At 42.4% G+C, this 21,343-nt stretch overlaps 1 protein-coding gene across 9 annotated transcripts in view; it reads left to right on the top strand.

Annotated features, from left to right (window-relative positions):
- The window catches only part of map7b (microtubule-associated protein 7b), a 95,745-nt gene that overhangs the window by 52,631 nt on the left and 21,771 nt on the right, over positions 1–21,343 (top strand). For 6 of the 9 annotated variants that reach the window (XM_039738884.1, XM_039738881.1, XM_039738880.1 and 3 more), the window contains 4 exons: positions 2,679–2,792; positions 8,417–8,565; positions 15,464–15,591; positions 16,350–16,624. In XM_039738884.1, coding sequence (XP_039594818.1) covers positions 2,679–2,792; positions 8,417–8,565; positions 15,464–15,591; positions 16,350–16,624 — 666 coding nt within the window. The remainder of the gene's footprint in view (positions 1–2,678; positions 2,793–8,416; positions 8,566–15,463; positions 15,592–16,349; positions 16,625–21,343) is intronic. The other 3 variants (XM_039738882.1, XM_039738887.1, XM_039738889.1) reach the window with 1 other exon arrangement.

The following is a 21,343-nucleotide window of genomic DNA, read 5'->3' as shown; positions in this document are numbered from 1 at the left end:
GCCATACAGCTGAAGGCCCTGCTGTCACCCATGGAGTGTAGATTAGCGTGGGGCACAACAAGATATCCAGAATCAGAGGACCTTAGTGGGCGGAGAGGCACATAGTGATGGGGAAGGTCACTGGTGTAGTTTGACGCAAGGTCTTTTAAGGCTTTGTAGTTTATTAGTAGGATTTTATATTCGATTCTGTAAGACACAGGGAGCCAGTGAAGACGGAGCAGGATGGGTGTGATGTGCTCGCTGCTGCTGGTTCGAGTGAGGAATTTCGCAGCCGAGGTTTGAATAAGCTAGAGCGGTGATATAAGATTAGAAGGGGCACCTGCCAGTAGGGAATTACAATAATCGATGCGGGATGTAATAAAAGCAGGGACAAGTTTCTCAGCATTAGAAAAGGAGAGGAAGGAGCGAACACGGGATACGCTATGGAGGTGAAAGTAAGAAAGTTTCTTGATGTGATTTATGTGAGCATTTATAAGAAAGGGAGGAATCAAAAATGACACCAAGATTCTTTGCAGTGGAGGCAGGTCTGATGAGATCACCGCCAAGATGGACTGGGAAGGAGCTCATTTTATCAATGGATACTTAAACTTCTCCACTCTTTTCAAAAGCTCTTCCTGCAGGCTAACTTCTGAATCCTGATTATCATTAAACCACAAATATAATTGTCTTCTTCCTATTTCTGTTCAGCTCTCCATCTTCCAATTTCCTCTTTCATCAACAAAAAGCAACATAGACCTCATGGTTATTTATTTGATACATGAGTTGTCCCTGTGGCCTGGTATGATAATACTCTCCCGATCAATCTCTTTCCTGGTTGGTTTTTCCTCTTCGGATGGAGCTGCTCATCTTCACCTCATCGTCTCGATGTCACTCGTCGAACTCATCAGTCTTCCAAGCAAACTGTTTTGCTGGGAAAATGCACCAGCGGTCGCTACTCTATTGTCCTGGTTTAGCGACTCTGGCCTAGTCGTGTTGGGGCTTTGGTCTCCCATCATGCGTGTCGATTTATCATCATTTCTACTCGTCCTTTGCCCACCATGCAAAATTGTTGGTCATTAGCATTACAGCTATGAACCTCGTTCACTTGTCCCAAGTGGATGCACTGCTGTTGTCGGTGTATAATGTAATTCTGAGGAAAAGGCTGATAAGACCAATTTTCTTATTTTAAAGCTTTATTTGGTATTTTTATTATCATTTTCAATATTTTGACCCTTCTATTACATGTGCTGTCTATTTTTACATTTTTCTTCCTAGCCCTAGCAACTGGATTGACGCACAGATACCCAGACACACACGCAGACACTTCTGGATGTGTGTTTACCCGCATGTTCTTTACACATATGTCATGGTGTCCAAGGAACTCTCTGTACACCTTCACGATCAAAATGTGGTGAGGCAAAGATTAGGACAAGGGGATAAAAGCATTTCTACAGTGTTGAGTCTTCCCAGTAATACACCGGACTCAAAAGTTGTGACATGAAAGTTTTGAAGCCACCAGGATTCTTCTATGAGTTAGTCGTCCAACCAAATTGAGTTACCAAAGAAGAAGGATCTTGGTCAGGGAGATAATGAATAACTGAATGGTAACTCTAACAGAACTTCAGAAGATGTTTCACTGTCCATGTCAACGTTTGATGACCAATTCATATTATTATCACTATCGCTTGATTCATCTAATGGTTCGGATTAAGTTTGTTCTAAAACTGTCTTTACAGCCTCTTGTTTACAGACCATTGTGCTTAGGTTGAAGGCTCCGTCCCACTCATGAATATTGATGAGTTGCCTTGGAGTGGCACAATGCATATAAATATATATTTTTTGCAGCATGATGTTCTTTCATCCACCAGATGGCAGGAGAATATTATCCTGAGCATTTAAAAATGTAAAGCAAATCATTACACACCACCCTGAGTCTCGCTCGGGAATAACCATAATTACGTAGAATTCTGAGTCCGAGTCACACTTGGGGTTAATGCCAAGGAGTTTAATTTATTTCAATGTAGTAGTCGCTGTTATAAACAGTAAAACATCTTGATCCTAAATTCATATAAATATTACCATAAAATGAAACCGTTTTAATTGCAAAGACTACTTGAATTCTGTGTATTCACTTACAGTTAATCAGTCGAAGTAAATGAAGAATCCCATTTTACTTTGAGGGTGGCATTAGGTCAAGGGCCTAATTGGCATTCTGGCTTTGTATTTTCAGTTCATTTATTTGAACTTCTTTCTAAAGTCTCAAACTCACTGTGCAGTTTTCACCAGACAAGCCCTTTGGTGATTTCCAGGCCAGTTTCATTTCTCCAAGTGGCAATGACCACTTAATGCTTAATACGAATATTTGCTTCACATGCCAATGTGTTCAAACGCTAAGCTTGCACAGCCTACTGCTGCATCATGGGGTCTGTCTGCTTTGGAATTCCAGCTGCAATGATTGGAGGAATCATTTGACAGAAGGGAGATCGGACTCCTCTATGGCGATATGAGAAGTTCACCTCCATTCATGGCATGGGCTCGAGACAATTTTTACTTTACTTGCTTTCCGTTGCTGATTGGCATTCATTTTAATGGACTTTGCGCCTCACGCTGCCTATCATTGTATGCCTCCGCCGGATGTTGGCGTAAGCCCAGATGTTTCCGTGGAACTCCTTTAACGCGTTTCTTTGTTAACCGTGCAGCTCGTCGCCTGCAGCTCACTCCCTGGGAAAGCAATATTGTCAGCCGGCTGCTGACGCCAACTCATTCCTACCTGGCGAGAAGTAAGAGTGCTGCATCCTTGTCCGGGGAATCAGGTATGCTCACACTTTTACTACATTTATGTCTTTATTTTGTTTTTTTTGTTAAAGTAAGTTTACCATCCACAAAGAGGATTTTAATATTGAAGAAAAAGTAATTACAGAGCAAATTCCCTTGTTAAGTAAGGACAGAAATACAGTTGTATGATCGTCTGACACAGGGGGCAACCAAGGGTGCCGTAATCTTAGAGGTGCGCACTTCAGACACCGAGATGGTGGGGTTGTAGGAGTTTTATAATATTGTCTGGGTAAGTACACGGGCGGGGTGATGGGGGTCAGTCAGTCGGTCATTAAGCTATGATAATAAAGAGTGGGCACCATTAATAAAAGTAAACCCGCATGTGCCGGGTTGTCAACCTCTGATGATATACTGAGTGTGCGCCATTACCCCTGCCCTGGGCACCATTTGTTAAAGTAAAAGTGCTCACACTCCATACACCAAGGGCCACACTCGTGGTATATGTTACCTGTGCTATTGAAGAGGCACATTCTCCATACACTGGTGGGGGCTGGAGCCTATCCCAGCTAGCATGGGGTCCAAGGCAGGAACAAACCCTGAACAGGGTGCTAGTCTATCACAGGACAGACACACACGCACTAGGGGCAGCTTAGCGTCACCAAGTCACCTAACCTGCATGTGTCTTTGGATGGTGGGAGGAAACCCACACAGACACGGGGAGAGCATGCCAACTCCGCGCAGGGAGCACCGAGCACATGCAATCGGGTATCCTTGCCTAGAAGCAGCAGCGCTACCACTGTGCCACTGCGAAGAGTAATGGGATTAAAATAAATAACAAAACACTACATGGTGAGGGGTCCTGCTTGAAGTTTTACTAATGAAGATAATTACATTCAAATTTACACAGTGGCCAATCGTGGAAGTGGAGCACAAAAACTAAAATGACCAAGCTGTCTGCTGAGCTCAGTCTCGAACATGTTAACGTACAGTCGGCCATGTGAGAAGCCATCTTGTGTCAAGTCAATGCTGACCTTTTTTTAGAGTCTGGCCCTGTGACTTATCTATTGTCATAGTGAAGCAGACCCTTACTGGAAATTGGAGGCGTTTGAGTTGGAATGGGAGGTCAGAGGGTATGAGATGAATGCGAGGAATAAATCCTGTCTCCCCTGAGCCTGGTCCAGTGAAGACAGTTGGCTCAATGAGGTTCTTGTGCAGAGATTTGATCTGAAGCCTGGTGCCGTTACAAAGTTTTGGTGTTTGTAAGTTTCGTAGTAACATAATTGGTGCGCCGACTTTCTAAAGTAGAGTATGCGGCATCATGTCCGGAGGATTCAGAGTGTGAAGAAACTAAATGAAAAGACAGGAAGATGTGAAGCAAGGCCAACGTGGCTTGACGTGGTGGAGTAAAGAAGAAGGGAGCAGTGAGTACGATGAGCAGCTGAGGAAAGTAAGTAAGGAAGCGAGTGAGGAGGTACATGAGCGCGGAATGTCGTTAATGTATACAGGTAGGGAGTCAACCACGTGACCATGCGGAAAAAGGAAGGGGGACCGGGGGCGGCCCTTGTGCGTCTTGGCTGTGAAATAATTCATCTGTTAACGGAAATAAAGAATTAAAGTAGAGGTCAGTTCCAAAAGTTCCTTATGGCATAATGGTGAGAACCGCCAAAAAGAAGACGTTAGTTTCAAAAGTTCGTTACGGGGCACGGCGCGAAATGAAACATACTTAACATTTGAAAGTACAGTGTAAAGGACGAGCATGGGAAACTTGAGCTTCGTACGTATATTGGAAGTCGCAGAAATAGTGAGGATGGGTTTCCCCTATCTATATATACAGTTTAGGGGGTTCACCCGTTTCCCCTCCTTGGGTGTTGCAATGAAACAGGACATGAAACATGATAGGACATGAAACATACCTAACTTTTGTAATTATACTGCAAGGAATGAGCACACGAAATTTCAGCTTCCCACCTACATGGAAAGTGGGAGAATTAGTGACGAGTCAGTGAAGGCTTTGTCTTTTATATGTATAGATGTGTGTGTATTGTACTGTTCTACATTATATTTGTACCTCAGACGTGGACAAATGTGTTGGTCCCCTTATAGCTCATTGGAAAAAGTGGCGTATGCCTACAGAAAAGTAACAGGAAATGAAAAGCCATTGTCCCCAGTGTCCCTGTATGCTTTTGAGATGTCCTCAAGGAAAGCAAAGCAAGTGTGAGAAGAAATCAAGTGTTGCTTATTCTACAAACACGAGGGACATTCAAAAAGTTTCCTCACTTATTTTTTAACTATCTATTTAGAATTTCAAAAATAAATGACATCACTTTTCTACAACGTTACCTTCCTTTGCGATGCAATTTTCTCAGCATTGTGCCAACTTTTTAATGCCCAATTACTTTTCTCTCACCTTCACCGTTTCCAACGAAAGTGCAGAAACTTTTTGAATGTCCCTCATATCTTCTAAAATGGCCTGGACACATTTGTTAGGACGCCAAGAAAAAGCTTTCAAAGTTTTCAAACTATTTGGTTTTTTTTAATTCGTACCACGCACACACACGTCTCCAAATCGTGCAATCAGTCATTCAACCGATTTCAATGCAGACAAGTCGTCCCTCTGCTGTTTGGTGTCATCATGTGTCCCACACTGAACCAGACGAAGCACAGGAGAGTGATGTCTGAGGAGATCAGAATAAAAATGACAGACCAGCAGGTTAAAGGCTAAGGCTAGAAGACCACCATCTCCAAGCAGCTTGATGTTCCTCTGACAACAGTTACAAATATTATGAAGGTCAAATGACTGTAGCCAACCTCCCTGGATGCGATCGCATGTGGGAACTCGACCTCAGGATGGGCAGAAGGATAGTGACAATGATGGGCAAAAAAGCAAAGAGATACAAGCTGAACTCCAAGGTCAAAGGTCCATCAGTGTCTGATCGCACCATCTATTGAATTTTGAGTGACAGTGGGCTCAATGGGAAAAAAAGAACACCAAAAAGCCAGACTGGAATTTGTTAAAATGCACATTGATAAGCCACAATGCTTCTGTGAGAAGGTCCTTAGGAAAGAAGGGACAAACCTGGAGCTTTTTGGCCAAGTCACTTCAGCTCTGTGTCCACAGACAAAAAAAATGAAAGAACACCAGAACTACTGTGAAACATGGTGGAGGCTTATTTATATTTTGGATCTGCTTTGCTACATCTGGTATGAGGTGCCTTGAGTCTGTGCAGGGAAACAATGAAATCTCAAGACATTCTGGAGTGACACGGTGTCAGGGCGCTCAGTCACAGGTCACGGGCCCTTCAACAGGGTAAGTGAAAAACACCCAAGAACCAAATATGGGACTGTTCTAAAGTGGCCTTCTGTGAGCCCTGATTTGAATCCCACTGGACGTCAGTGGAAAGAACTGAAGAGTGCGGTATGAAGACGACCCCCTTCAGACCTGACCCAGTGCGTGTAGTTTTCTCAGGACGAGTGGGCCGGGCTACCTGAGGACGGGTGCAGATGTCTCACTGAGAGCCCTGGGAATCGCTTATGTGCAGCGATTGCAAACTCTCAGGGTTGTGCAACTAAAGGTGAAGGGTCCCGTCATTTTTGTCCAGGCCATTTCCATTTGTGTAATCTCTCTATTATAAAAAAAAATTTTAAAAATCCTGCAGAGAAACGAGGTGTGATCTTATAAGATCACGGAAGACACTTAAAAGACCCGCGAGACTAAAGACATTGGCCACGGAGCGTCTCGCTGGGACCTTAAACATGAGACTTTGTGCCAAGAGACTGGCCCAGGACCATCTCGCGAATGATGTAGAACATGAGATTCTTGCAAGACACGCCGTACTTACAACCAAATGAGAACACGGGTGGCACTACACTCGGTCGTGTTTTGGCTTTGAGCACACACAGATCCAGGGCTCTCAGCGCATATAAAGCGTATAAGGACAATACGTTATAAATGAAACGTAGATGACTAAGCGAAGAAGAAAGCAGCACAGAGAAAAGAGACTCAAAAGCGTTGGAGGGACAAAAAAGAAAAAGAATAATCGAGGTGCAAATTCAGAAAATAAGGAAAGTAATTATCAGCGCGGAACAAGTGGAATTGAAAAAAAATCACGTCCAGTGCGGACGATAGCACTACGCACATGCAGAGCAGGTTAGAGATTATTAAAGCAGTGGAATTCGAAAGACTCCAAAAAAAAAAAAACAGCGCAATACACATGTGGAGAAAGTTAAAGAATATGAAAGTATGAAAATTATAAACTATATAAAACAAAAAGAAAGTAAAGATTGCAGGAGCGCAAACAAATGGAAATTATTACTCGAAAAAGGGAAAATAATCACCACGGACCAGGTGTCATTGAAACAAAAGTAGGATAAAGCGAGGACAAGAAATAAAAGACAAAGAGTAGAAAACAAAGTAAAACATCATAAAGAGCTTAAAAAACGAGGGGCCAAACACATGCAGAGCAGGTTAGAGAAAATGAAAAATGGAATTCAAAAGACTCGTAGAAACACACACAGAGCGAGATACAGAATATGAAAGCAGAAAAAAACGACAGTGTCAAAAAAAAAAAAGAAAGTAAACATCGTTATAGCGCAAACAAAGAGAAATAATTACTCGGAGAAAACGGCGAATAGAGATCGAATATGGACAGAGGTGATATGTTAGAAGTATTTAAATATAGTAAGGCTTTGAAGTTTAAGTCAGAGAATTTCAAAAACGGAGTTTACCTCACATGCATTTATTGGTTACTTTACAAAAAAAATGATTAACAACTGATGGTGAAGATCGTTTTGTCTGGGCTGAAATTCCAAACAGAGAATTATGGTACAACGTCATTAAACACCTGACTTCATTAAAAAGATTCAGCACGTTGGGACTCGAAAGATTCCAAATATTGATTTTACAGAAGTTCTGAAATAAAAGTAAAACTAATGAAATAGCAACAATTCAAAGAAAAAAAAATCTTAAAAGTGTGTATCCAGAAAAACAAAAACGGGAATTGGCGAGCGAAGCGAGTAGGGGGCAAAGCCCCCTAGTTATTTAAAGTATTCTGCCGAAAGCAAAGTCAGATTTGTGTGAAATACATATTAAACATTGATGGGTGCCGATGCCTTTTGTCCGTTTCAAGTAATTTCAGAGTCGATTCTGTTTTTCGTGGAGGGCTGCCAACACATTTGTCCACCTCTTTATAAATAGGTTTGTATATGAAATGTGTTTTTGTTCTGGAGTGAGGGGAGGACATTTCCACTTCTTGCTTGTCTTTTGCTGTTGACGTGTCTTCTGCCTTTTTCTCCCAACTTGTCGTCATCTTTGTTGTTTAATTGGGGGAATTTGGGATCTTCCTCTCTTCTTTATTTTACTAACCTTAAGTTATTCATATTAACTTTGTATGGTCTAACCATCACAGTCTAAGAATTTTCCTTGACACATGTCATTTCTGCTGGGTGTCTTCATGTTGCAATTAAACCAACATCAATCCCACGACCCCAACAAAGCCCAATTTTTTGGAATCTTCTGACGGTGATGGTTCTAACTGTTGTGTTTCGGCCTTTGTAGTTCATCTAATAGCTGCTTTCTGTATTCTCTTTTTCCCCGACCTCTACTCCTGACAAACTCCTCTCCTCTCTCCCTCTACTCCATTGCATTAAAAACACCCCCCCATAGTTATCCCCATTTGTCCCCGTTCAGCATCTTGCAGTCCTTTGACTTCAGCATCATTCAAACCTACGCGGTACAGAAGTTCAGAGCGACCAAAGGTGATTTCTTCAAACTATGAACTCTCTGGACATAGAAGAAGTGGGCCTTCACTGTCTGTGAGTATCTTGATCTTTCTGATTCTCTCTGTTTGTCTGTTCTTCTTACGATTTTCTAATAAATACATCTGAGCCTTTTGTAACGCACAGATTTAACCTGCCGTATACAATACAATACAATTTATTTTTGTTTAGCCCAAAATCACATAAGAAGTACCGCAATGGGCTTTAACAGGCCCTGCCTCTTGACAGCCCCCCAGCCTTCACTCTCTAAGAAGACAAGAAAAAACTCCCAAAAAAAAAACCCTTGTAGGGAAAAAAAATGGAAGAAACCTCGGGAAAAGCAGTTCAAAAAGAGACCCTTTTCCAGGTGGGTTGGGCATGCAGTGGGTGTCAAAAAGAAGGGAGTCAATACAATACACAGAACAGAACAAATCCTCAATACAGTATAAAAATAAAAATTGGACAAGTACGGGGCAGAATTATACAGTAGATGATATCACAGAGGGACGGCACGGTGGTGCTGTGGGTAGCGTTGCTGCCTCGCAGTTAGGAGACCCGGGTTTGCTTCCAGGGTCCTCCGTGCGTGGAGTTTATATGTTCTCCCCGTGTCTGCGTGGGTTTCCTCCTCCCGCAGTCCAAGGACATGCAGGTTAGGCGCATTGGCAATTCTAAATGGTCCCTAGTGTGTGTTTAGTGTGTGTGTGTGTGCACGCTCCCTGCCCGGGGTTTGTTTCCTGCCTTGCGCCCTGTGTTGGCTGGGATTGGCTCCAGTAGACCCCCGTGACCCTGTAGTTAGGATATGGCGGATGGATGGATGATTTTACAGAACATAATTTGGATTTGTTTAGAGTCCTGGAGACCCTGGCCATCAAGCTGGCTCCCCCCTATTGGCCATTCCACAGCTGAAATAGTGCTGGGCCAGCCAATCGAATGATAAGACCCCTCTACCCCACAATTCCTACAATCCTCCATCAGAGATGACTTTACCTTAGGCAGGCAAAGCAACTTGGCAGGTGGGCCGTGGCACAGAGTGCCACATTTGAGTACCGAGAAGAGAAACAGAATAGGTGAGGGTTAGTATTCAAATATAATTATCATGTTACTTATGTTTTAGTGCAAATGACTAACAACAGAGATGCAGTCTGTACAGTTAATCAGCAGCTCTAGTCAGGGTGTGTTAAACTGAAGTAGTGAGTCTTCAGCCGGGATTTAAAAGCTGAGACCGAAGGGGCATCTCTTATAGTATTACAGATAATCAGGATTCAGAAGTTAGCCTGCAGGGAGAGCTACTGAAAAGAGTACAAAACGTTTAACCCTTAAACTGACACATACTTGGGGGGGGATGTAATGCATCCCTGGATGCCAAATACTTTTCTTGCTGCACTTTTTAAGAAAACGTCACAATTGACCAAGAAAAAGTGAAATTTGAAGTATTTGGACTGTGTCGGCAATAGATATCTCAATTTTAATCCTTATACGCCACTGCTTGTTTTGTTTTGGATGTGCTCTCTCTCTCTAGGTATGTCAGAGCACTGGGACTTTGTAAAGTGGGGTCCAGCCTCAAATGGGGAGGAGAGACAGAGAGCAAGCTATCTGTAATCTTTTTAATCCTTATAATAAGTGCCAACATAACAATAGGCTTCATTGCAAAAGTGAAATTTTAATGGAACACGTATTTTTTACATGTAAAGAGCATCACAAATATTGCAACACTAATCATTTTATACACTGCTGATAAACTGTCAAAACTACTAAAAGGCGACCAACAATCTACAGTCATATGAAAAAGTTTGAGAAGCCCTCTTAATTCTTTGGATTTTTGTTTCTCATTGGCTGAGCTTTCAAAGTAGCAACTTCCTTTTAATATCTGACATGCCTTGTGGGCACAGTAGGATTTCAGCAGTGACATTAAGTTTATTGGATTAACAGAAAATATGCAATATGCATCATAAAAAAATTAGACCCAACAGAGATATGACATCAATACTTAGTTGAGCCTCCTTTTGCTCCTTTGAGCCTCCAGACGCTGTCCTCCTATAGCCTGAGATGAGTGTCTGGATTCTGGATGGAGGTATTTCTGACCATTCTTCATACAAAATCTCTCCAGTTCAGTTCAATTTGATGGACAGCCTGCTTCAAATAATCCCATAGATTTTCAATGATATTCAAGTCAGGGGACTGTGACAGCCATTCCAGAACATTGTACTTCTCCCTCTGCATGAATGCCTTTGTAGATTTCCAGCTGTGTTTTGTGTCATTGTCTTGTTGGAATGTCCAACCCCTACGTAACTTCAACTTTGTGACTGATGCTTGAACATTATCCTGAAGAATTTGTTGATATTCGGTTGAATTCATCTGACCCTCGACTTTAACAAGGGCCCCAGTCCCTGAACTAGCCACACAGCCCCACAGCATGATGGGATCTACACCCAATTTGACAGTAGGTAACAGGTGTTTTTCTTCCGCAATGTAAAGTGATTTTTGTTATGACCAAGTGACTCAATTTTTGTCTCATCAGTCCAAAGCACTTTGTTCCAAAATGAATCTGGCTTGTCTCAATGAGCAAGGGCTTCTTTCTCATCACCCTGCCATACAGATGTTCTTTGTGCAAATTGCGCTGAATTGTAGAACGATTTACAGATACACCATCTGCAGCGAGATGTTCTTGCAGGTCTTTGGAGGTGATCTGTGGTTGTCTGTAGCCATTCTCACAATCCTGCTCATTTGCCACTCCTGTATTGTTCTTGGCCTGACAGACCTGCTGAGTTGGTTTAACAGCAACTGTGCCTGTGGCTTTCCATTTCCTGATTCCATTCCTTACAGTTGAAAATGACAGTTTAAACCTCTCAGATGGCTTTTTGTAGCCTCCGCCTAAACCACGAGACTCAACAATCTTTGTTTTCAGATCTTTTGAGAGTTGCTTTGAGGATCCCATGCTGTCTGTCACTCTTCAGAGGAGAGTCAAAGGGAAGGAAGCACAACTTGTAAATGACCACCTTAAATACCTTTTAGCACTCATGATTGGACAGTCCGGTCTATGAAGTTCAAGGCTTGACGAGCTCAGCCAACCAAGTAATCGGTATTGAGCAGTGACAGGCATTCAAATCAGCACAATGACAAGGGGCCCCACATTTGTGCACAGCCAGTTTTTCACATTTCATACAACTAAATACTGCGCCACTAAAAATCTTTGTTCAGAAAACACCGCAGCACTCCTAGGAAATGAAAGACATACCACTGTTATCTTTACTGTTGAAAGGAGAGTCCATTATTATGCAGGCTGAGAGGGGTTCCCAAACTTTTTCATATGACTGAATGTAGAAGGTGCAACTGACGCCATTGATGAAATTCAGTCAATCACTGAGCCAACTGCACTTGAACTGGCTGCACACGAGCACACAGAGGCCAACTCCGATGCTGGCAGGCAAGTCCAATCTGGCGGCTGGAGTGATGTTGGTTCGCTGGGGTGCCAGTGGTCATGAGCTGGCTGCTCAATGAATATACAGCATGGACTGATCAGCTCCGGCGTGCTGGCAAATTGGGAACTTACAATAGCCGGTTCTGGTGGTTTAAAGGTTAAGTACACTATATGGAAAAAAGTATTGGGACCCCCCTTCTAATTATTGAATTCAGACCCATTGCCACAGGTGTACAAAACCAAGCACCTGGCCATGCATTTATGAAACAAATTGGGTCGTTTGGAAGAGCTCAGTAACTTCAAGCGTGGTACTGTGATAGGGTGTCACATTTGCAATAAGACGACTTGTGAAATGTCATCCCTGCTGGATATTCCACGGCCAACTGTAAGTGGTCTTATTGGAAAGTGGAAGCGTTTAGGAACAACAGCAACTCCACTCAAGCCCATGTAACATCACAGAGCGCCAAGGTGCATGGTGCGTAAAAGTCACCAACGCTCTGCTGATTCCATAGCTGAGGAGTTCCAGACTTTCCCTGGCATGTAGGCACAACAACATTTTAAGTAAAAGTTTTCCATGGCCACGCAGCAGCAGGAAAGCCTCACATCACCAAGTCCAGTGCCAGCAGTCTGAAGGAGTGTCGAATCACGCTTCTCTGTTTGGGCGAGTCTGGATTTGGAGGATGCAGAAAGAACCGTAACCTGCCTGACTGCATTGTGCCAACTGTCAAGTTTGGTAGAGGAGGGATAATGGTGTGGAGCTGTTTTTCACGGTTTGGGCTAGACCCCTTACTTCTAGTGAAGGGCAATCTTAACGCTTCAGCATACGAAGACATTTTGGACAACACTGTTTTTCCAACGTTGTGGGAACAGTTTGAGCCCTTTTCTATTCTGGCATGACTGTGGCCCTGTGCACAAAGCAGAGTCCATAAAGACATGGTTAGATGAGTTCGGTGAAGAAGAACTTAACTGGGCCGCACAGAGACCTGACCTCGACTCCATTGAACACCTTTCAGATGTACTGGGTTGGAGATTGCAAGGCAGGCCTTCCCATCCAGCATCAGTGCCCGACCTCATAAATGCTCTACAGAGTGAATGGGCGCAGATTCCCACAGAAACCATCCATAAGCTTGTGGAAAGCCTTCCAAGAAGATGGAAGCCATTATAGCTGCAAAGAGGAGAACCAACTCCATATTAAAATCTCTGTATTTGAATGCAATGTCATTAAAGTCTCTGTTGGTGTAATGATCTGGCGTTCCAGTACTTTTGTCCATGTAGTGAATCTTGGATCAGTGGTAGCCCAAGATAGAGAATTAGATGCAGAGATAACCCATAGCCTGCAGCGTGGATGGAACTATTGGAAGAAGGTATCAGGAGTTTTGTGTGATCCAAGAATTAAGTTGAAGGTTAAAGGTCAGGTTTTTTAAGACACTGGTGAGACCATCAATAATGTTTGGAGCTGAGACAAGCGGCGGTAAAGATGTTGGATATGGCAGAAATGACAATGTGGATATGGATGAGCGGTCATTCGGCAAACTTAAATGGAGAAAAGCCTTCACTCTGCTATGTTTGGAGTCATCGTATGTCCCACACGGAACATGGACCAGAGAAAGCAAAGGAGAGAGTTGTCTGAGGAGTTCAGAAAGAAAATGATAGACAAGTATATTAAAGACATAGGCTAGAAGACCACGTCCAAGCAACTTGATGTTCTTTTATTAACAATTGCAAATATTATGAAGAAATTGAAGGTCCAAGTGATTGTAGCCAACCTCCCTGGATGCTGCTGCAAAATGGAAAATCGACCCCAGAAGGACAATGAGAATGGTAGACACAAAGCCAAGGACAACTTCCAAAGAAATACAAGCCGAACTCCTAAGGTCAAAGGTCCATCAGTGTCTGAGTGACAGTGGGCTCAATGGAAGAATACTCGAGAGGACTTCATACTGGAATTTGCTAAAATGCATATTAACAAGCCACAATGCTTCTGGGAGAAGGTCTTTTGGACACACGAGACCAAACTGGAGCTTTTTGGCAAGTCGCATCAGCTCTATGTCCACAGATAAAAAAAATTGAAGCTTTGTGTGGAGTTACAAAAGGAGGGAGTATAGAATAAGAAATGAGACAATCAGAGGTACAACAAAAGTGGGAGAGAAATCTAAGAAAGGACAGGAGAGTAGGATGAAGTGGTATGGATATCTGGTGAGGAGAGACGAGGAATATGAGGGCAAAGGAGTGATGGTATTGGAAGTCCAGGGGAAGAGAAAGTAAGTGGAGGCCAAAGCAGAAGTGGATGGATAAAGTTAAAGAGGGTCTGACTGGTGAGGAGGTGTAGGACAGCTGTTTGGAGAAGGTTGATCAAGCACACCGACTCCACATAGAAGTGAAAAAAAAAAAACAAAGGCGAAGAAGAAGAGAGATTGTTTTTATTTATTGTAATTTTAAACCATCATAAGGTTTAAGTCACAATTTTGCCTTTAAACATATAAATCATTTTTAAAATCTACAACAAACAGATGTATTCATCCATTTACTGATTTCATTAGCTAATACAAGCAAGCGTGAAGCAGAAGCCAACCCTGGACTCCAACCATTTGTCCCAGTCGACGCTCCCACATGCAGTGGATTTAGAAGAACCATCACACCCCGTTGTCATGAATCGGGAATCGCAAAGCACATAAATCCCAATATTTTCCAAAAATGCCCAGTAGAGGGGGATATCACAGTCAAGTAACGGCTAGTCATAAGGACAGACACATAACTTTATGAAATAAAAACAATTTATTTCCACAAAAATGTTCCTTAGTGCACAAAAGGCAAAACGGAGTTGCCTAAAACAAAAGGCAATCCAGGCAAACAAGGCCCCATTTCAGAAGTCCAGAACAAACTGGTCGAAAATTCAGTCATTCACGAAAGCACGGAAAAAGGCACAAGTGGACTCATCAACTCCCGGGCACGTTCGGCATGGACCATATAACTGAAGCAACGTAATTCAATGATGCAAGAGCTAGTAATGCTTGACTCGATCAGCCACCACTCTAAATTGGATTGTCTTGTGTTCAAATTGCTCGAGTGGTAAATGGGTGAATCTCAAAAACTTTTTTCTGTTTGAATCTTATTCTCTAAGCTTGATGGTTGTAGTGGTCCTTTATGTAAAGTATTAGGATACTCCGTGAAGGACGTGTGTCACTTCTCTGATGGAACTTCCCATAAACACAGAGGACACAGTCGTGACTTGAGGACAGAGTGAAGACAGGGATATTGGCTTTGACATCAACATACTGTAAATTGAGTAATAAACTGAGAAAAAGGAATCTGCGGAGTCGTCCTGGGCATGGAGAGGAGCGTCACACGCATGTATTGTGCAGCTGAACTTGGCGTGGAAGTGTAATTATTTTAAGAGTTCCACATTAAACATGTCTGCACTGCCAGATACTTGGGACTTAATCGCTGCAAATAGATTTTTGCATGTTGTGTTTTGTTTTTTCCTTAACAATTAAGTTTTGTTGTATTGAATAATCAGCCTTTGCATATTGTTTTTAGGTTAATAAAAATGACAAAGAAAATGAGAAAGAAAGGAAAAGTTTATCCAGTCTGACGGGGAGGTCAGCAGTGAAGAGATCGCAGTCACCTGGAGTCAAAAGCAGAGCAAAGTCATCCTCTCCAGTGAGGTAAGTGTGTGAGATGCCATACTCAGTGGTCCCGACTTTAGAATAAAATAAGACGCCTCGCCATGATTACTGTATACTAAATTGAAAAGAGTTTACTTTTCATATGTTGTTCTGTAGCCTCAAATTGTATTTGGATCTCCTGCTCACAACACGGCTACTCGATTTGAATTTCCCCATTGGATTAACAAAGTTTAATGTAATTTTATTTAATCTAAACATGGCCAAAGGAAGTGTGAAACCTCCACATGAGCCACAAAGCAGGTCAGGACCTTCGCTGGCCTGTCTTTAATGCATGTGGCCTCAACCGAGGCAGCCAGTCCCCAACTGCTATCTGCAGGTTCCAGTTTTTCAGGTCCAAAATGGGGAACTCGCTGTAAAAGTCCCCAGATCTGGCGCCAACAAAGAACACCGTCGGGATATGGAGGAACAGGAGATCTGTGGCGTGAATGTGCAGCTGACGAATCTGTAGAAATTGTGTGATGCATTCATGCCAACATGGACCAGAATCTCAAAGGAATGTTTCCAACAGGTTGTGCAATCCATGCATTAAGAATTGAGGCTATTTTGTGAGCAAAAGGCGGCCCGACACAGTAATAGTATATTGGTTCCAAGAATTTACTGTACATGCATGTGTGTAAAACGGTTAACATGAGCTTCCCTGTTGTTTTGCCTTGATATTATTAGGCCTACAACTCCTCATTTTTGCCCATCAAAGTGTGACATGCTTATCTGACATTTTCTCTTTTGTCTTTGTAAAGGAGAACCACACCTCACAAAGCTACCCGGTCTGCCAACCCAAGACAAATTAAATCCCCTGCCAAGTCTGCAGAAGACTCCCCAAGTCATAGTCGGCCCATTTCTCCTGGTAATATTAGGCCGGGAAGAACTGAGCCGATTATGGGCCATGATGATGAAGAAGAAGATGATCAGACACCTGATGATCTGCAGCTTTCGAGAGAACCAAAGCAGGAGCTGCGGTCTTTACCTGTGGAGGGAACAAGTAAATCTGAATTTGCTGAAGGAGGAGGAGGAGGTTTGTGGTTTCGTTTTACTTTTAACGTTAAAGTGCAATAATTGTAATTTCACCTCTTTGTTAGAAGTATTTTATCTGATCGTTCATGTGTTCACATTTGCATTTTTTGTTCATTAAGGGTACGACTGATTGAATACGTATTGATTGCTATTAGGCAGGCAGTGTGGCGCAGTGGTTAGGGCTTTGGATTACAAACCCTGAGGTTGTGGGTTCAGATCTCACTGGTGATGCTAGGACTCTGAAGAAGTCACTTCACCCACCTGTGCTGCAACTGGATAAAGCAAAGAAATGTAACCGAGTGTACTTCAAATGTTGTTAAGGCCCCTTGGTTAATTGTGTCAACCAAATACAGTCATATGAAAAAGTTTGGGAACCCCTCTTAATTCTTTGGATTTTTGTTGATCATTGGCTGAACTTTCAAAGTAGCAACTTCCTTTTAATATCTGACATGCCTTATGGAAACAGTAGAATTTCAGCAGTGACATTAAATTTATTGGATTAACAGAAAATATGCAATATGCATCATAACAAAATTAGACAGGTGCATAAATTTGGGCACCCCAACAGAGATATGACATCAATACTTAGTTGAGCCACCTTTTGCAAATCTATCAGCCTCTAGACACCTCCTATATCCTGGGATGAGTGTCTTGATTCTGGATGGAGGTATTGTTGCCCATTCTTCCATACAAAATCTCTCCAGTTCAGTTAAATTTGATGGCTGCCGAGCATGGACAGCCTGCTTCAAATCATCCCATAGATGTTCAATGATATTCAAGTCAGGGGACTGTGACGGCCATTCCAGAACATTGTACTTCTCCTTCTGCATGAATGCCTTTGTAGATTTCCAGCTGTGTTTTGGGTCATTGTCTTCTTGGAATACCCAACCCCTGTGTAACTTCAACTTTGTGACTGATGCTTGAACATTATCCTGAAGAATTTGTTGATATTGGGTTGAATTCATCTGACTCTCGATTTTAACAAGAGCCCCAGTCCCTGAACTAGCCACACAGCATGATGGAACCTCCACCAAATTTGACAGGAGGTAGCAGGTGTTTCTCTTGGAATGAGGTGTTCTTCGTCCGCCATGCAAAGCGCTTTTTGTTCTGACCAAATAACTCAATTGGTGTCTCATCAGTGCAAAGCACTTTGTTCCAAAATGAATCTGGATGTCTAAATGAGCATTGGCATACAACAAGCGACTCTGTTTGTGGCGCGAGTGCAGAAAGGGCTTCTTTCTCATCACCCTGCCATACAGATGTTCTTTGTGCAAATTGCGCTGAATTGTAGAACGATGTACAGATACACCATCTGCAGCGAGATGTTCTTGCAGGTCTTTGGAGGTGATCTGTGGTTGTCTGTAACCATTCTCACAATCCTGCTCATATGCCGCTCCTGTATTTTTCTTGGCCTGCCAGACCTGAGTTGGTTTAACAGCAACTGTGCCTGTGGCCTTCCATTTCCTAATTCCATTCCTTACAATTGAAACTGACAGTTTAAACCTCTGAGATGGCTTTTTGTAGCCTTCCTCTAAACCAGGAGACTGAACAATCTTTGTTTTCAGATCTTTGGAGAGTCGCTTTGATGATCCCATTCTGTCTGTCACTCTTCAGAGGAGAGTCAAAGAGAAGGAAGCACAACTTGCAATTGACCACCTTAAAGACCTTTGACCACTCATGATTGGACACTCCTGTCTATGAAGTTCAAGGCTTAATGAGCTCATCCAACCAAATAATCAGCATTGAGCAGTGACAGCCATTCAAATTAGCAAAACTACAAGGGTGCCCACATTTTTGCACAGCCAGTTTTTCACATTTGATTTCATTTCATACAACTAAATACTGCGTCACTAAAAATCTTTGTTCAGAAAACACCCCAGTACTCCTAGGAAATGAAAGACAGATAGCACTGTGATCTCTACTGTTGAAAGGAGAGTCGATTATTATGCAGGCTGAGAGGGGTTCCCAAACATTTTCATATAACTGTATGTAATAGTAATAATTAAAGACTGAATGAAAATAATTGTTACTTCAAATATAGTTTTGTTTTTATTTGGACAGTATAGAAATGTTTTGATTGGGGGGAAAAAAAACTTATGAGGCTTATTTTTAGTCCCTCGCCCCAAGAACTGTTAGAACATTAGAACCAGTGGTTGAAGTAGAAAGAAAAATCTTGCCGTACCCCCAAATTTGTGATTGATTTTTGGTCCAAAAGCTGTTTTGGGGGGTGGTCTGCCTTGAAGATCCTATAGTGGCAGAAATACACCCCTTGAAAATCCGATAGCACGTTCATGTTCAGAAAGTAAAAGCAGTACCCACCGACACGTGCTTGACGATTATTTATTTAGGCCTCAGGACATCCACACGTTGTTAAAGGCTGCTAACATCACTCTTCATATGAAGTGCTCTTGGTGTTGCTACGTTGAGGACATGTTTGTAAATGTCACCCGCGCACACACACAGGCTCTCATGCTTACAAGTTAATTATTGGCCAAATTGTGGGAATTCGCCAAACAAGCAACTCTGACATACAAAACAAGCAATCAGCTCAGATAAACTTCTATTGCCGGTTGGCAGCGAACATCACTGATTTAGTTAATGCCTTACTGCTGTCTACAGGGTGAGGGTGAGCTGGAGGTCCCTGGAAGTTGTGAAAGCTTTTGTGAAATTCACAGTTGTTTTTCTAAATTCGCATTGCTTTTGGGGCGACCTGCCAATTAGACATAAGGGCAAAACAGGGAAGTGCCAGGATGGAGTTCTGGTGCCTATCGACCCACTTCAAGTACCGATTAGAATACAATTGTGACAAGAAAAGGTCATTTGGCCCAAAAACCTTATCCATCTTATTCATTGAGGTTCTCCTAAATAACATCAAGTGGAGATCTGAATGTCCCTAAAGTCCAGCTTTACTATATGCTGTTCTTGTGACAATTCTGTGAACCAATGAGTTGTTGGAATTTAAATCGACTGAAGAAGAAGAAGAGTAGAAATAAAAGGAGAATGTTGGATTTGGTGGGTTCATCTGTGGAGACCCTCAGGGGGATCTGTACTCTTGGACTAATACTCCGACTATTGTCAGCAGCTAAAACACACGCACTTCAGAAAGGGTAGTCCACTTGAAGCTAAGAATGTTTGGGCCCGGCCAGTACTTGGATGGAAGAGCGTCTCGGAAAAGCTTGTTAAACAGCGTGCCGCTGAGGGAGTGAAACCTGCTGAAATTCACTGAAGGATGTTGGCTTGCCTCTCAAAGCATGACGTGCTTATCTGACATTTTCTATTTTGTCTTTATAAAGGAGAATCACACCTCACAAAACTCCCCGGTCTGTCAACCAAAGACAAATGAAATCCCCTGCCAAGTCTGCAGAAGGCTCCCCAAGTCATAGTCGGCCCATTTCCCCCGGTAACATTAGGCCAGGGAGAACTGAGCATATCAGTTGATCTGTTTGGGTAGCAATCTTTATGGTGACCCTAAGTCATCACGTACTACGGTATGTTGCATGCAGATCCATAGCTGATATTAGAACATTAGAACATTGGAACACGCCATTCAGCCCAACAAAGCTCGCCAGTCCTATCCACTTATTTCCTCCAAGAAAACATCAAGTCGAGTTTTGAAAGTCCCTAACGTCTTACTGTCTACCACACTACTTGGTCAGTTATTCCAAGTGTCTATCGTTCTTTGTGTAAAGAAAAACTTTGTAATGTTTGTGCGAAATTTACCCTTCACAAGTTTCCAGCTGTGTCCCCGTGTTCTTGATGAACGCATTTTAAAGTCACCGTCTCGATCCACTGGACTGATTCCCTTCATAATTTTAAACACTTCAATCAGGTCACCTCTTAATCTTTGTTTGCTTAAACTGTAAAGGCTCAGTCCCACAGGCTTAATCTGTCTTTATAATTCAACCCCTGTTGCTCTGGAATCAGCCTCGTCGCTCTTCTCTGGACCTTTTCTACCGCTGCTATGTCCTTTTTGTAGCCTGGAGACCAAAACTGCACACAGTACTCCAGATGAGGCCTCACCAGTGTGTTATAAAGGTTGAGCAGAACCTCCTGTGACTTGTACTCCACACATCAAGGCACTATATAACCTGACAAATCTGTTAGCCTTCTTAATGGCTTCTGGGCACTGACTGGGAGTCGATAGCTTAGAGTCCACTATGACTCCTAAATCCTTCTCATACGGTGGACTCTTGATTTTCAGGCCCCCCATTGTGTATTCAAACCTCACATTTTTACTTCCTATGTGTAATTCTTTACATTTACTTACATTAAATTTTCATGGCTTCTGAACACTGTCGGGAAGTTGATAGCTTAGAGTCCACTATGACTCCTAAACAATTCTCATAAGGTATACTCTCGATTTTCCGACCGCCCACTGTGTATTCAAACCTAATATTTTTACTTCCTATGTGTAATACAGTGGGATGCAAAAGTTTGGGCAACCTTGTTCATAGTCATTATTTTCCTGTATAAATCGTTGGTTGTTACGATAAAAAATGTCAGTTAAATATATCATATAGGAGACACACACAGTGATATTTGAGAAGTGAAATGAAGTTTATTGGATTTACAGAAAGTGTGCAATAATTGTTCAAACAAAATCAGGCAGGTGCATACATTTGGGCACCACAAAAAAGAAATGAAATCAATATTTAGTAGATCCGCCTTTTGCAGAAATTCCAGCCTCTAAATGCTTCCTGTAGGTTCCAATGAGAGTCTG

Source organism: Polypterus senegalus, chromosome 16, assembly GCF_016835505.1.
Source record: "Polypterus senegalus isolate Bchr_013 chromosome 16, ASM1683550v1, whole genome shotgun sequence".
NCBI lineage: Eukaryota > Metazoa > Chordata > Cladistia > Polypteriformes > Polypteridae > Polypterus > Polypterus senegalus.
This window is presented reverse-complemented; position numbering and strand designations above follow the sequence as displayed.